The sequence below is a fragment of the Sciurus vulgaris genome, assembly GCF_902686455.1.
Source record: "Sciurus vulgaris genome assembly, chromosome: 1".
NCBI classification, from domain to species: domain Eukaryota; kingdom Metazoa; phylum Chordata; class Mammalia; order Rodentia; family Sciuridae; genus Sciurus; species Sciurus vulgaris.
This window is the reverse complement of record NC_136461.1, coordinates 204,864,098-204,881,381: the sequence shown is the minus strand read 5'-3', so window position 1 is coordinate 204,881,381 and position 17,284 is coordinate 204,864,098. Positions and strand designations below refer to the sequence as shown.

General features: G+C 48.8%; 1 protein-coding gene across 4 annotated transcripts in view; it reads left to right on the top strand.

Annotated features, from left to right (window-relative positions):
* ZFAT (zinc finger and AT-hook domain containing) overlaps positions 1 to 17,284 on the top strand; it is a 205,147-nt gene that overhangs the window by 144,671 nt on the left and 43,192 nt on the right. For all 4 annotated transcript variants that reach the window (XM_079134761.1, XM_079134763.1, XM_079134762.1 and 1 more), the window contains one exon: positions 15,369 to 15,507. In XM_079134761.1, the coding sequence (XP_078990887.1) occupies positions 15,369 to 15,507 (139 nt within the window). The remainder of the gene's footprint in view (positions 1 to 15,368; positions 15,508 to 17,284) is intronic.

Sequence of the window (17,284 nt, the reverse complement as noted above, 5' to 3'; positions counted from 1 at the left end):
CATCTAAGAATGTGCAGTCTATTCTCGGGAAATATTACATTTTTGACAGCAGAAGTGATTACAAAAAAAAATCAATAATCAGAGAATGCTAAAGAGTCTTCTAAGAGCTGGCATGAAAAGTAATTAGTGTGGATTGATTTACTGTTACTTATTGTGATGAGATAATTGCCTCAACGCAAGCCATCTTTGAACTTGTGGTACCCCATGGTTTAAAACATTTGTTCTTTTAAATTGTTTAATTCGTTTCTGGCCTTATTTTAAAACCTGGCTTTTTCTGTCTGGATCTTACCCCAGTTTTGGGTTTGTTCCTGTAGTTGTTGATCCCAGATGGAGCTAAGTTTCAGCTTCATTCTCTCAAGTGTGAAATCCTAAAGAGATAGAGGGAAAAAGAAAGGGGGAAAAAAATCACGGGATTTTTACCCCCTGGCCAAGGGAACTTGACCTTGAGCCACTCGGCTCTCAGGAGGGCTCAGGTTGCAGACAAGCGTGGCATACAAAATCTGTCTGAACTGTACTTGGCCATTGGGCAAGGAGAAGGGAATGATCTTCTCGTTCACATCGAGACCTGTAAGCATCACCACTACTTTGTCATCTTGGGGCGATCGTCTGTAGAGGCTTACTGTCAGCAGCATGGCTCCCTGGGACCATCCTTCCTCCTGGTGCTCTCCGTGGCGTGGTCTTTTCGCATCTCTGCTTGTGTCTCTTTGTCTTCTTTCTCCTGTGACTGTCAGTGCATCATGAGGCTCTCTGTGTTCATGTCAGGTTGGGTGGGCGATGTCCCCCTTGCCCTGTGCCTCTGTGTGCTTGCAAGTCTGATTTCCTACTGAGCCGAGGCAGAGGAGGAGGTGTGGAAGGATTCCAGATACACATGTGTTTGGGGAACGTCCCTTAAGAGTATATCACCATGCATCTTATCATTTGCCATCTTGGTCCTTGTTCTTGTGAGTGTGCATATTTTTATGTTTTGAGTGGCTCGCTTCCCAGTTCAGGGGAGCAGAAACAGTCTTTGGGGACGGGCCTGGTGGCCAGTGTTTCTTGCTATATGAGCCTGCACATGGCTCTGCTGAAATGCCTCTCAGGAGGATGAGAGCAGACACTGAGGATGTCCACTGCATGTCTGTAAAACATTTCAGTCTTGGCCCACATCATCATCTAGAACATTCTGAGAAGGTCACAAACTTTATTGGGTGAACCTTGGTGGGTAGTGGAACCTAAAGGTTCTAAGATTCAGTGTAACAAAATTTCTCCGAGTCGGAAAGGAGATTCTCCTAGACACATTACCATTGAGGAGCGAGGTTATCCCAACAGTCAACCAATCAGGGGTTTTGTTTTTGCATGTTGTACTTTGCAAGTCCTCCATTGGCCACAGTGGGCCACCCAGCAGAAGCGAGAAGATATGGCACCTGTCCTCAGGAAGCACTGTCAGCCTGGGAGAGACTCAACAAGCTCCCACTGGAAGACGTTTGAGGCAGAGTTCTCCAGAGTGTGTTCCCTAGAACACAAATTCCATGGGTTGGCAGGTGGTCTGGGGAGGACGTGACAGAAACTACCCTCCTTTTTAACCTAAGTGCCTCCAGCGTTTGGGTCTATGAAACAGGAAAGTACTGGTTAGCAGAGAATCCCCAAACAGAAAATAGTAAAATGAACCTGGTGGCTTCTGGTCACACTCCAAGGTAAAGCACACATCTACAGATGGCTACCAGCACCTGCCAGCTTGCCTTCTGTCTGTTGTTCCCTCGGCCTCAGTCTCTACACACCCAGTATAGACCCAGTGGACTGCACCGCATCTTACCAGCTTGGTTTGCATCTGCTCTTCTCTATGTGCTCTGTTTCCAGATGGTGCCCGGGACCACTTTGAGGTCTTACCACATAGCTTTATTTTTGTATGCTAGCTTTATTTTTGTATGCTTAAGGATATCTCCTTACTTGTTCATGATGCAAGAAGGGAGGTTCTGTGTTTTTAGTTTTTGTTCTTCTTTAAGCACCTAGTCAGCACTTAATAAATATTAATTGAGGGAAGGAATGAGTAAACAAATAGATTCTACAGAATGTTAGTGCTGCAGATTCATCTGAGCTCCTTCAAGGATACAGAACCCAAGAACTCGACTCAGAGTTCAAAGATTGTCCATTGTGGGGCTGTGCTGGGATCTTCACACCATTCTCAGTGCACTATGGTCTGAAACTCTGTCCCTCCTCGCCCCAGCAGCAAGGGGTGTAGTGATTAAACTGAGATGGAGCATGTGTGAGTGCTGTAGACGTGAGAGACTCTCTTCCGGGGTAACCAGCAGGGTCCCAGGTTCATAGGATTCTTCACATTCACCAAACACTCTATATCATCCCCTCACTGGTGCCAACAGATGACAGGAGATGCTCAGCTCATCCCGTCAGGAGCTCTTAGCAAAGAACAGGTTTAATATCTATAGGAATATCGTTTTCTTGTGCTGGGCACAGTAAGCCTTATTTCATTATTGTATTATGTTCAAGGAATCTCAGTGGAAATTCCTGTCAAAGGCCATGTGTGTAATCCATTTCTGGTGTGTTCTTTGGAGATCTATGGAAATGAAGTCATGATCGATCTTCAGTTTTGCAGCAGTGTTAACCCTGTCTGACCTGCAGGTTTGCAGGTGGTGATAGACAGCAGGTTGTTCACAGGCAGACCAGACCAAGGCTATAGAGAGCAAGTCCCCAAGGTGGGAGCAGCAGGGCAGGGGAAGAATTGGTGAATAGGTGGTGCTGCAGAACCTTAGGTGCTGGAAAGACTACTGTGAAATGGTTCCGTCTTGGTGATGCCCTGATTTGAAGTCTGAAGTCCTTTGCAGAGCTTCAAATGCATTATAACAGGGAGAGTGGCAGAAGCCACCCAGGCAGTCATCAGCAGGAGTGACAGATGCTAAGCAATGCTTGCCTGCAGTGGCCTTGACGATGGGGGCACCAGTGGCCCAGCAGAGTGTGTGAGCTTTGGGCTCAGACAGACCTTAGCCCAAACCAGTGTGGCTGGTGATTGACTGTAGGGCCTTCAGCTCCACCTCCCAGGGTCTCATCTGCAAAAGACAGATATTGACTCTTTCCTTTTCCACTGGGACACGCAGGAGAGACTGTAACCACTCTTGTTGTCAGCAGTGGATTCACATTGCCCCTTGATCTCCTTTCCCTCGGCAGTAGCAGGAATAAACGTGGGAATTCTTAAACTCCAAATGCAGATTTTCAGGTGAAAAGTATCGTTACTTCTATTCCTTTAAATGTTGGCACTGAGCTTCTGTGTCTAAGCTGCCAGTGTTTGATAATTTTATGGGCCTCTTTGTGCAGGCTGCTCTGTTGACACTATTATTCATTTATGCAATTGGTGATACCCCTACCAATCAATGAGAAATGTCCCCGACCGTGGTTCTTTCCATGGCAAGTGTTGGGGAACACATTGCAGAAACATCTGTTCTGATTGCCCTGTTCCAGAAATAAAATCCAGGTAAGACCTCCATTTGAGGAAGTTGTCACTTCATCCTTTTCTTTCCAGACTCTGATTAGTTGAAATTGTCTCCCAAATCTCAGTAGTAACTAATTAAGTCTGGGAGAGAAACGAGCCCTGAATTCAAAATTCTCAAGAATTTGGCATCCCTCCCCACCCTCCCCTTAGCCCAGCTGCATCTCTCAGGGTGACTTGGTGCTAGCTTGCATTTTACCGGATTGATAGTTACCTCAGACATTAATGAAAAACCTCTATCTTCCTGTCGAGTTTTCTCAGCTGCAGAAGCACTGCTGTAAATCGTTTAGGTGTCCTGTCACTGAAGCCCCAGGGAAATGCTTGCATAATCCAAGACCGTCCCTCCACCGTGGAACTTGATTTAGGCTTGGCAGCGCTAGAGTTATAGTTAATATTTTCTGCAGGCCTGTCACTCCTGCTGCAGTCTCCTCTTTGGACACTTGGGGTTATATTAGAGCACATTTATAGTACCAGTGCAATTTTTATTGTACAGGTGAAAGAAAATGAACCTAAAAATCACTTTGCATGGCTGACTGTAAGTGTCGTCGTCGGTACTTGATGGTGACTACCACTGGGTTCTGTGTTGTTTTAGGCCTTTCACCTAGGTTACCTGCAGTCCTCATAAAAACCTTGTGCAGGGGTGGGTTGTGTCTTGTTTCCTCACTTTGTCATCTGCTTTCTTTTTTTGTTCCTTTCTTTGCTTTTATTCTTATTGTGAATAGAATGTGTATCTGGAATAGTGTATATAACATTGAATGCATGGAAAGAAGAATAAGTCTTAAACAAACAGTCGTGGCCACTGACCAGAACGGGTCACTGCCAATCATGAGGTGTCCTTCTGTGGGGACTTCCTGAGCCCACCCCTTTTCTGTTCCAGAAATGACCACTATCCTGACTTCACTGAGAATTGCTTTTTTAATTTCCTTTATAGTTTACCATCCTGGTATGCATCTCTACACAGAGTAATCTAGTGTGTGCTTTTGAACATCTTAATTACTATAAGGATTTATATATGCATTAAATTTTTGTCACACGGTTTGTTTTGAGTATGCTTCTTTACTCAGCCTTCGTTGGTAAGACTGAATGGTGTCCTTGAACCTGGCTCTCATCTTTTGTTTCTTTGCAGCACAGCATTCCGTTATGTGAAGTAGTCCTCTGCTGCGTGAACCAGCATGACATTCTAGTCCATTCTGTTGCAGATGGATGATGGCGTCTTTGGCTGCTGCTGTGAGCTCTGCTGCTGTGGGCTGTCTGCACACACGCCCTGTAGCCCTTGTTCTCAGTTTCTATGGGGTAAATATGCCCACAGAGGATTTGCAGCCCGTGGGACATGCATGCCCTAGGCGTCCCTCGGCGGTCACCAGCTCTCCCTGGAGCGTTTGCCCCAGCTGGCAGCAGCAGCAGTCGGGAACCCCTTGGTCCTTGCCTTGGTCCCCAGCCTGGTGGGCTTGCCAGCCTCTCTGCGTGGTTTACTTTTTATGATTGCTAGTGACATCGAGCCCTTTCTCATATTTCTTGGCCTTTAAATTCCCTTCCTTCCTCCTTCTCTTCTTTGTGTGCTTGGGAGTAAAATGTCTGTTTGATTATTTCCCCACTTTTCTATTGGGTGATTTTGTTGTTTTTACATTTGTTTTTAGGAATTCTTTATATATTTTGGGTGTGGGTTGATTTTTGGTTGTATGTTGTAAAAGGAATCTCTCATTCTGTCACTTTTGGTCACTTTATAATGTCTTAAAGTTCTTATTTTTTAAAAAACATCTGATCTGGTTTCTTAGGGGGGTTTGTTATTGTTGTCAGGAGGATTTTCTAGACTAACCTCACATAAATTGTTAACAGAAAGAGGCAGGTGATTTCCATTTTCTGTTCAGCACATGACTCTCTCTCCTTCATGTCCACCTGCACAAAGCTCTGCCCTGTTTCCTGGGAAGCATAGGTGAGTTCTGAGTGGACTCCTCCCTCAAAGGACTGGAAGGCTGGGGCACTGGGCATGCAGATAACAGCTGCTTGGCAGCAGACTTGGTGCCAGGTTCCCTGGCTCCTGGGGCCAGATGGGGAGTTGGGAGCTTCAGAGGGGAAGGGAAATGGCATGTGATCCAAGACCCTTGAGGAGTGAATGGGAGCGTGTCTGGTGAACTTGTCCACTCTAGGACTACCAGACAGTATTTACACAGTTTTTGGGACTTGGGGATAAAGAAAATGTTGAACTCATAAACTTCAGCTCAGATCTGTAAAGCAGAATGATGTCTCCTTTCAGAACACAAGGGGAGGCGTAGACGGGCAGGCAGTCTGACCCCAGGATGCATTCCTGGGGATCTAAGGCTTGATGCTCTGCTTGGAATGAGCAGGCCAGCGTGGAATCCTTGTTCTTTCAGAAACATTTGCTGGTTTTCACTAAGATAACCATGTGTCGTTCTTGTTTTAATGTCCTGTAGTGTTAGACTTATCCTTTTTCTTTTTTCTTTTTAGTACTACAGGTGGAACCCAGGCCCTCATGTGTGCTAGGCAAGTGCTCTACCACTGAACTATATACCTCTGGCCCTGTTTATTATTTTTAGATAGAGCCTCACTAAGTTACTGAAGCTGACTTTGAACTTGCCATTCTCTTGCTTCAACCTCCCAAAGTAGCTGGGGTTATAGGCATGCACTACTGTGCCTGGCTAATGTATTCTTTCCTTAAGACTATTAAAAGAAAGAGATACAGAACCTAACGCAAGGAAATCAGGTAGAAAGGAGCAAGATCAGAAGTGGATTCCTGCACGCTACCTTAAGGGGGACAGAAATCACCACCTGAGCCCCTAGAGCTTAGCCACGTAGAGAAGGGTAAGGTAGGGAATGTTCAGAAAGGAACTACTTAGAAACTTGAGTCAACCAAGAGGAGTAAAGTGGAGTGGGTGGGCTCCCGCGAGGCACCTAGCATGCTCCTGGCTGACTGCCAGGGAGGGTGATGGGGGTTTGTGTGGGCTCCTACATGCCTCCTCTCTGAGTGCGCAGCACCTGGAGTGCACCTGGAGAGGTCTGGGCTCTTATATGCCCCTTGTCTCCATGGGCTATGGACAGACTGTGGAGGTTCTGAACAGGGGACCAGCCCAGATACTTGTAGAAAGGGAATAACAGGCAGGGTCTGGGGCGAGAGGGGCAGTGGGAGACCTGACTTTGACCCAGGACACAGTCACACTTGGGAATCTGCTGGTGGCCTGTTCTGGGCCAAGTAGTGAGGAAGGATTCAGTGTGGCTGGAGCCACAGGAACGAGGGTGACTGTGGAGAGGGACGTGGTCAGAGGGGTGGGCAGGCACCAAGCAGGCAGGCCCTCTAGGCCCTGGCAGAGCAGGTGGGCTTTTTCCTTGAGTGCCATCAGAGGCCACTGGGTGGCTTGAGCTGGATGTGACATGGTCTGGTTCACACTGGTAAGAGATAGTTCTCTGGACGCCGCTGTAGAGGGCCAGTGAGGTGACTGGAGAGCAAGCTGAGCTGTTGTTGCCCCAGGTAGGTGTCAGGCTCAGTGGGCCAAGGCCCCTGGTCAGGCCCTGTGCCATGGAGTCTCACCAAGGCCTCCCTGCCTCAGTGAGAGTTGTGCCAGTCTCTTCCCCCTTATGTCATGCTCTCTGGCAGAAGTTCAGCTCACAGCCTGGGTCTAATTTTTTAAAACTTATTTAACTTAATATTTACATGATTCTGATTACTTCAAAGTGCTTCAGTTGTAGAAAGCTTTGAACACATGGCAATTTGTGGAGAAGAAAATAATAAGCATAGCCATAGTCATGCCCGCTGCTCACCTTTTGGTGCATTTTCTGTTTTCTCCCTTCACCACCCAATGATGCCTAGGGAAACCCCGGCAGCTCCTGGTCTTCACAGAGCAGACCTGGTCCCAAGGCTTGTTCAGAGTCACATGCACTCCATCAATCCCCAGTCCCCCACCTGCAGGCACTGTCCAAGGTGCTACAGAGCACAGTGATCAGAACAGACCAGAGACAACCAGCAAAAACAGCCTTCTTTGAACTCCACTCTCATAAGGAGGAAAATCAGAATAACAGCCAGCCAGTGTTGTATCAGAGGTAGTAAATGCCACTGAAATAAGCCGGTTCAAAGACACAGGAGCACAGTGGGGTGGCTCCCTGGAAAAGTGGGGCTGGGCTACGTGGTCTCTGATCTCACGTAGCAGGAGTCCCGCAAAGGAGGGCATGCCTGGGGGAGCCTGGGCACAGGGAGGTCACCCTGGTGCTGTGAGTCTTTTACAAGAGGTATACAACAGGGGAAAAGATGTCGGGAAGTCATGAATCCTGAGTATACCATCCCAGGTGAGGGGGAGGGGAAGACGGGGGACAGGTGGGGAGCAGGACACTGCTGCCTACCGCTCTCTCGCCCCATATGATAACTGTGTGCCGTCAGTACTCTCTGACCCCCTATCTCAGAGAAGGAAACGGACACGCCAGGGTATCTGGGAAAGGGCCCGAAGTTACGTGGCTCATAGGTGGTGGTGCCTAGGGAGTCTTGGCCGCCTCATGTGCAGGCAGGCTTGCTGCTGTTCTGGTCCCTGCTCACGCGTGCCATGGTACTTACTCAGCCTCAGCATTTGGAGACTGGTTGCTTCAGCTATGGGCCAAGGGCCTTTAGAAGTTTCTAGCAAGGAGTTTTGGGGTTACTCCTCAGCCCTTCCTGCCATCCTCCTCCTCCCTCCCTTCAAGAGAATGTTCTGAAGCTGATCCCTTTTCCTCCTCCTGCCCTTTGTTGCATTTTACAGTCCCACCTCACTTAGCAGAGTCTCCCTTGCCAGCTCTGGGCCAGCAGCTGTGACCGTGCGCAGCCGAGGGAGGCAAGAGGATCCTGCTTGTCACACGCCCTCACCCTCGCAGGCGAAGCATGGCCTCCCTTGGCATTTCGCTTTTGCCAGCATGACTGAGACTTTCTCTGTAGATCCTGTAAAGGTTGTTCTTTCCTGTTGGTGTTGTTCACTTTTTATGGTTTATTTGCTTTCTTTCCTGACATTTTCTGTCATAATATGTTGACTAACCACAATGAGGGGATTGATGAGAGCTGATGCTCACTACGCTGTGTGCAGGTACTTCACGTGGAGCATCCAGTTCAGTCCTTAGTGCAACCTTCTGAAGTTTTTAGATCCATTTTAGAGATGGGAAGACTGAGGCATGAGAAGGGTTAAGAGGTTTCCCCACGGGCACTTCGGGGAGAAATGGTGCCTCGGGCCTCCTTGGCCTTCACCCAGAACCCCACTCCAGACTCCTCCCCGTGGCCTTCTCCACTCCTTGCCACCTTGCCTCGGTGTCACTGGGGCGTGTAGAGCGATGCGTGCTTTGAATGCCTGGAGTTGGTCATTCACTGCTGCTGGCGAACCAGTCTCGGGCTCTGGAGACACTCAGCATGTGTCCAGATGCCAACATTTGCGCTTGTAAACACTGCCAATGTGCCCTCTTTTGATTTGGCTGCTTTTTCTGGAATGAGGAAACCATTTCTAGTCTTACAGGACTGTTGCGAGGCCAAGGGGTCATGCAGGCGAAGTGTGTCTTACAGAGACTGCACGTGTCTTACTCAGTGACTCAGCTCACAGCTGGGCCCGTGCTGCTGGGTACAGGAGCAGGGAGGACACTCTTCAGGGACGACATTGACCAACCCAGGCCCTGGAGCTGTGGGAGATTCTCACTCAGTCCTGAGGGGTCAGAGAAGCTTCCCAGAGGGAGGCAGATGTGTAAGGACAGAGGACAGAGGAGAGAGCCAGTTACGATTGCAGGAGCGTCCCCACAGAGGCCTGACTGATGTTGGGGGAGCTGCAAAAGCTCAGGGTGACTGGCCAGTGTAGTGTCTGGAGAGGGGAGCAGGGCTGAGGAGTGTGCACTTGCTCCAAGGAAGGTCGTAGCGAATTTGTGTTGGTGCATCGTGGAAAATAGAGGGGTGGGGGCAGGTGGCAAGAGTTCACGCAGAGAGGTTTACTGCTGTGTTTATTCATTAAAAAATAATGGCGGTTTCCAGGTTGAGGCTGGGGGAGTGCTGGATGAGGGAGCTTTTCAGGAGCTGGAATTGATGGAAGTTTGATGATCAGTGTAGGAAAGGGAAGGAAGAAGGACGAGCCCAGGTTTGTCTTGGGTGCCTAGGGGGCAGTTTGTTGATGGGGACCTGAAGCAATGAAGTTTTAATGGCTTAGCCAGAGTGACCAGCTCATTGTGGTGGGCCCGACCTCTGACCTGGTCTCCTGGCCCTGGTCCACTCTTGCTTCCTTCTGCCTCCCTCTCCCCCTTGCCTGGGGTCGTAATGCCGTGATGTCCTTGTGAAGGTCCCTCTGCACTGAAGCATTCACAGTCTAACGGTGCTCGTACCAACCAGTGCCCTTCTTGCAGGTGTAACGAGGGCATGACCTGTTCCTGCATTTGCCAGGATGCTAATCAGATGCTCGGTTTGTCATCTTCTGTATCAGTTTCTCTGTCCCTGTGTCCCCATCTCTCTGTGTCATCCAACTGAAATCATGAAATCATGATTTGTGGCCAGGTACCTGCTGGTGTCATCGATGTCTTCTTTTCTGTAATCCTCCTCCATCCTCAGCATGGGGTGGTGGACCCATCTCTGAGAAACAGGTTCACGGTTTGATTTCTGAGCCTTTTAGAGGTACCCAGAGCCGTGACACCAGGCCAGGTTGCAGACCAGGCTGCAAGGTCTTTCCTGGTGAGAGCCCCTGCTTGCCAAGAAGCCAAAAGCAGCCTCTCCTTTTACCCAGTGTAACCGTTGTGCTTTGGCTTCTAGTTTCTTGTCAGTGTCACAGCCTCAAACATGACCTTGTCACCAACCTCTTACCTCCTTTAGAACATTTGCAGGTCCCTTCCTTGATGTTACAGAAAGTGGGAGCAGCCTTCCTTTTGTGTAGTTAGATGTCTTCCCATCATATCTGGTTTTCTAGAACCCACTTGTTTGTGAGACAGGGCCTCCATTCCTCTTCCATTTTTCTTTCTGTTTGAAGAACTAAAATAATAACTTCTTAAATTGTGAATAAGTGCATTTTACCTTCCTTTTAAAATTATGCTAATTAATTCTCATTATTTAAATCGTACATATTTATCTGCTTTCTTGACATAAGTCCAAGAACTTTAAGTGTCAGCCTCACAAATTTAATTGCAGTTTTTCTTTGGACTCACACTGTGGTCTTTTGTGCTGCCTTTTGAAAACAGGCCCACTTCTGTCCTGTCCTCTCTCTGTGACTTGTTGAATTCAGCTTTTCTTTCTATGTGCTACTGACCCCCAGTGACCCCTCACCACCAGGACCAGTGACACTGGTGAGGCCTTTTCTGATTGGGTTTCTTCGTGCACTTAACTCTGTTGTCTCTGCCTCCCTGAAGGCCAGCACTGTGTAGACCTCATGACTCTTAGACCTGTTTTTCCACCTGCCTTTGTTCTCTCTTGTCCCCCTTCTTGTCCCTCTTCGTTGGTACCCCCCTTTATTCCAGGGTGCCAGTCCAGTGCCATCTCTTCTCACTCTGTATTGTCCTGCTGTGGGGCCTTTGGTTGGAGGGCATCTGCCAGTCGCCTGTACTCAGGTCTGCATCTGCGGCCTGGAGCTTTCCTCTGAGTTTCAGACTCCTGCCTCCAGCATCTCTCTAGAGTATCCAGAGCTCGAGGAAGCCCTGCCTCCCTCATCTGCAGAACTTCTTCTCGACTGGCATTTCTCCCGCTCTGTCAACCAAGAGTGGAAAACGGAGTCAGCCTTGAGGCTCCGAGTTTCCCTTCTCCACACCACATCCCAGCGCCCGGGTCTGGCTGATCGTCCTTCCTCAATCTGCCTTAAATGCTGTCTTAATATATCTTGTCTCAGCCCCTTAAACAACTGCACAGTTGGTCCTCTTCCTTCGGGCTTGCTCCTTTCAAGTCTTTCCAGAGTGACATTTCTAAATGGGGAGTTGGCCACATCGTTCTCCCGCCCAAGGCCCGCAGGTGGCTCCCATTGCCTGACATCACTTCCCACCCAGCACCCAGCACACAGTGACCTGGCTGGGGGTTGCCTTCATTCCTCCACTTCCCCATCCCTGCTTCTCCCCAGTTCACCACAGTGCTCCTTATTTCTGGAAGCTGATGGTTAGAGCTGAGTGGCCTTATGTCAGGGAGATCCAAGAATACCAATCCAGGTCCCTCCCTGTGGGGTTTGGGAAAATATGTGCTCAGGAAATCATAGCCAATGGGAAATAAAAGCGATCCTTTATTGTTGGCTGTCCCTGGAGTCCAAAGTCCTGTACAAACCACTGGTCTGGCTAGGGGATTGGGAAACTTAGGGCAAGTCCCTTAATCATTCTGTGCCTCAGTTTCCTTACCTGAAAAATGGGAATAATAATTTTATATACAATGTAAGGTTGTTGTGTTATTCGTTAATGAACCCATGAAAACACTCAGCACTATCTGGTGTATGGTAGTTCTCAGTAAGCATTCCATAGTAATAACTGGGATGTTAGATCTCATTACTCTGGCTCATAACTCCGGCGGAGCACTGAATCGCTAATCACAACAGTGGACCCTGTCTTGTTCGATTCACTCTCTTTGGACCAGAATAAGTTATTCCAGGTGAACTATGCTGGTGCAGCCTGGATTGGCTGGATTCTGGCCTGAGAACTCTGAATAAATAACTTCCCTTTTGAGACCTAGTGTCATTTGATATTCGCAAATGTCTGACTTAGAAACCAAGTTTTATGATTTAGCTTGCCTAGATAGCATTTAATCTTTGGTGTTGACGTTAAAGTCCCAAAATTTGTATACATTCCGAGAGTCACAAATCCGCCTCACTCACCGCAGGCCCCCGGTGGGGGCCAGCAGATGGATGCCTCGGAGGTGGGGTCTCGGGGCTCGCGGCATCGGTAGGCAGTCGGGCTTTCTGCCCCTGCGGTCTCTGGCACTGCCTCCTCCCCTGCAGCAGCCTAGTGGACTCCGTGCTGACCTCTGGCCTGCTGCTTGGGACGGAACTTGCTTTGCTGTGAAAACCTGGATGCAGGTGAGGAGAGAGGACCTGCAGTGGCAGTCAGCAGCGGTTGACTTCACGGGAGGATGGTGAGGGTGGTGAGGGGCGCGAGGGAGCAGGAGCAGCCCCCGGGCGGGGAGGGCAGGCCGTCTTTCCAGCCCCAGTGCTGCGGGGCAGTGAAAGGCTGCGGCTGCTGAGACCTCTGTCAAAGCAAAGCTGAACAGACACAGACCCCAGGGATGCTAGAAGGGCTTCTGGGGAGGGAAGACTGGTCCACACGGAGGTTCCCGGCCAACATGAAGGTAGGCATCAGCCGTTCAGAGTGGTCTCTCAGGTCCCATTTGACTCTTCCCCTCATTTGTGATTCTGCCAGGGAGCTGAGTAAAGCGGGTGAGACCCTTGAGTTTGCTCTGCCACGGGAAGGGGGAGATGGGCTCCAGGTCTGAAGTTAGGTTCACGGGACGCCCCCTCTCCTGCTGCCCCTGGTGCCCACTGACTGCCGTGCTGGCACTGTGACATTTTCAGTTTTTTCTTTTTGATTTCTGTGTAAATGCTAATGTTCCAAAAATAACGACTTCATAATACTTGCTTATTTAGAAATGAAAACACTTGAAAATGGTTTAGCTTTTATTTTAACTTTACCATAATCATATATTGGAATTTTAGACCTTTTGTTCTCTACTCAGTTGATGGATGAGAAATCCTGACTAATTTTGCCTTTGCGCCGAGTCCTTTTGTTTAAGAAATCCTTGCTAGCCAAACCAACAGCATTCTCTTAGGTGAAGGACTGGAAATAGGCATTTAGCCTGTGTACAACAGCACAAAGCAATTGTTGCAAGTGTGGCCTTGATGTCTCACACTCCCTGGCGAACGTCAAACCTGGGTGGGCCATGGGATTAACCTCCCTGTGTGTTTCTCTTGGAGAAGGACCCTCTTTGGAGTGACATGTTATCTTCAAAGGTCAGGATGGCCATTTTCCCTGTGCTGCAGCAATAGAGGGGCAGGGCAGAGTCTGGAGAGGGTCCCAGCAGACTGAACGTTTCAAAATGGCTGAGTATAGAAAGAAGGAAAGACCTAGGGCGACTGTCAGGCTTTTGTCTTTGAATGATCAGCGGATATTGGAGAAAGGGTCCAAAAATGTGTTTACTTGAGGGGCCTACAAAACATCCCTATGGAGAGGCCTGGAAAGCAGTGAAAATTCCGTCTGTGGTTCTAGATAGTCACACTGGCTATGCAAGTTCAGGAGAGTTGCACCAGGCATGCGGGTTCAACACTCAGCAGCACAAAAATGATCCTGGGACCCAGGGCAGAGAGCAGGAGTGGCCCGAGGACAGCACCTTGGAGAGTGTCGGCCTTCACCATCAGGCCTGGGAAGCAAGTCTCATCAGTAAACCCATCAGTAAACCCAGAACATCCAGAGTGCCTGCCGGGAGAACCTGGCCAGAGGGATGCCTCTGTTTGGCCCTGGGAGTGGCAGGCAGCCATGGTGACAAGGGCGGTGAGGTCCCAGAAGAGAGCACTGACTGAAACTTTAGGAGCTGCTTGCCCAGGAGACCCTGTGCCTGGGTCAGGGAGGCAGGGTGTGAAGGCCATGGTGGAAGCAGCTCTTCAGGAGGGCAGAGCGTGCAGCCCTGGGGAGGCTTTCCTTCCATGTTCTTCCACCCCTCCTCCTTCCCTGCTGTCTCTCTCAGTGAGGACACTTGGGCACGTTTGTAGACCTGAGTGGAGGAGACCACTGTGAGAGCCGCTGAGAACCCCAGAGGAGAGAGGACATCCCCGCTCCATGCGCTTGCCATCCAGCGTAGGAGTGGCAAAATGTTGATGAATTGGACAGCCAGGGACCTAACGTGGTCTTGGTAGACTCAGTGGTATGCTAGCTCCCAGATCTCAAGAGTTCTGATAAAAAGTGAAAAATGTGGCATGTTAATACGGCTTCTTAAATGGCCATTCACTTTACACATTTAGTTCTCACCCCAGCCTCACAAGGAGCTGTAACCATCCACATTTTCCTGATGAGAAGACTAGTGCTCACAGAGGCTCATGACTTGGCCAGTGGTTAAACTTGCTCTGTCTGAACCTCTGAACCACCCAGTGTTGGGGCCATGGTTGGCTACCGTGTGCTCTTCCTTTCCTGCTGGGCAGGGTGGCTGCCAGAGCAAAACTGAGCATTCCTGTACACTCATCAGAACAGCACAGCACATGGCTTAGGAGGACACTTTGGTATCCTTCTGACCAGGGGTAAGAGCACGGGATGCCATAGTGATCGGATGCATACCTATCACTGAGTTCATGGCCCAGTCCGTTGCCTCCCAGGAGGGCTGTGTGGGCACCCCTTCACCTCTTCTCTTCATGAGTTCCCTGAAGCAGTGAGCAGGAGGGCAGACAAGGCTTTGGACCCATATGTGTCCTCATCCTGAAAGTACCTCATCTTACCGGGGTAAGGAAGTGGATTTTGCCAGATGGAATTTCCCAGTGGCTAACAGATTCTTACAGGTAAATACCATGGACAGAGGAAATCATTTAGCCGAAGAAGCACAAACATCAGGAAATTAATCGTAATGAAAGCTACTTTTCATGACATTCTCTTAAAAGAGTGATCGATGACTGTCTTGCTTTTTTGCGTATGTGTGTGTTATCTTCTTAAACAAGAACTATAGATTCTGGGTAGACCAAAAAGGGAAAGAAATGAAACAATGAAAGCAGACTTCTTTAGGAAAAACAACTCCAGCACGGGACACTTCGTCCTGGCCACATGGTGGGTCCCACGGGGCAGGACTTGGCATTCCTGAGATCAGCACTTTCCCTCAGACATCTGACCATTGACCGGGCCTGCTTGTCACAGGGTTTTGGGTGACAGATATTCGCCAGGCGGGCAGAGGGAGACAGCACCAGGGAAGCTGTGCTCCTCTGCTTCCCTTGGGGCTCACTTTCTGCACCCGCTTTCCCCACAGCCTTTCCGGTGTGCTCACTGCCATTACTCCTGCAACATCTCTGGCTCGCTGAAGCGGCACTACAACAGGAAGCACCCCAACGAGGAGTACGCCAATGCGGGCAGCGGGGAGCTGGCCGCAGAAGCTCTCATCCAGCAAGGTAGGCAGGGGGCAGCCCCAGGGCTCCGTCCTCTCAGGCCCAGCCCCTGAGGAGAGCTGCTGGCACCTGCTGTTGAGCCTAGTCCATGAATGTGCGCCTGGCCTCTTCTTCGTCATTCTTGTCTGTTGTCTTCCTCTTGTTATTGACCTGTATGGACTGTTGCCTGCGTCGGGATAGAATAGCCTTAATGAGGATCTAAAATGACGGCAGCAAAAACTTACCCACAAATTCTACCAGCTCCTGGCCGTGTTGGTTCCTCGGGGTTTTTCTCTACTCCGTCCACACATGATTTGCAGAGCGTAAAGTTCCTGGTTTATTTTCTTTACTTAACATTGATTGACAGGAACATTTTTTCCCTTTGATTTACTGTCTTCCTAACTGTATTTTTTAAGGGCTTTTGGTAATACAACATTAAATGCAAGTTATTTTATCTTAATGGTTCTTCTGTTACTGAACATTGTGAGGTTTCTAGATTTTTCTTTATCTTTTTTCTTTTTGCAGTTATAACTCATGCTATTGTAATATTATTTATAGACAAACTTTTTTGCATTATCTAAAAATATTATTGGATACACAGATTACTTATTCATCCTGAAAAGGAAAAACATTAGAGCATTAGAACTAATGAGAATCGATGAAAATCTGTGGTATTATTGAAAAGTCTAACTATTTTCTGGTGTTTTGTTGCTTTTTTAAATAAATCATCTTGCATTCCTTCTCAGGAGGTGTTAGCTCACGTGCTGTTACTCTGTGGAGAAATGCTGTCGCATTTGTAGCCACCCTTGAGTAATACAGCTAAAGTGATTGCATCGTGCGTTTCACCAGTTGCTGCTCTTCCCCGGGTCTTGGTACTCACTGAGCTGAGGATAGTTTTAGAAATCCATCCCTGGTCAATAGCAGTGTGGGACTATGGGCTGCGTTTTCCGAGACTGTGTGCAGCTCTGCCTGCTAAAACAGCCAGGAGACGCATCTTAATGTAAAACAAACCAACAGCCCATATCCTTCAGCACTTGCAGTGACAGAGCTGGTATGAGGAAGTGAAGGAGCGGCTTAGAGACCTCAGGATGGTTGCAAAGCCATCCATCTGGGCGACAAAGCGCGTGTGCCTTTGTTTTCTGGGGTGGCAGTTTTATGGAGCTGTGGAGCAGGATGGAGAAGTAGGGAGGCCCTGGCTCAAGTCTGATTCTTTTTCTTTGGCTGAGTGGCTTTGGCAAGTTACCTAACCGCTCTTCTCAGGCCTCTTCTCTGTAGAGAGGAGCTCGGAGCAGCCATCTGTGGCAAAGTGGAGGAGATGTGGTGGGCGAATACTCAAGCATTGGCGTGGAACAGTTTCATTCTTAGCTTTGTATTTTTTTCCCGTAAAGATACGTGAGACTATGGAGCCTTTGCTACTTTTCAGGGCTAGGGTGCTGGGCAAGTGCCCCCTGCTGAGCTTCACCCCACCCCATTACATTATTTTTGACGATTCTCAGGCCCAAGAATCATGGAGCGGGGGATGGACTGGTTTAGAGTCACTGTAAATAGCTGGAATGGAAGGCTAGAGCTTCGTTTTCACATCCTTCACACTCATGGATAGGATTGACAGGAAATAGACGTTTACTGTGGCTGGTGGGACAGCGTGTAGATCTGATTGATGAAACTGTCATTGCTCTGTGCTTCCAACCTTTCATCACTGCCTTGTAAAAAATGTGCTGAGGCTGAACTTCCTCATGCCCTAAGTTTTCTGTTACTAAGGTTCTCTGTAATCGATTGGCATTTCCAGGCAGGTCTGGGTTTT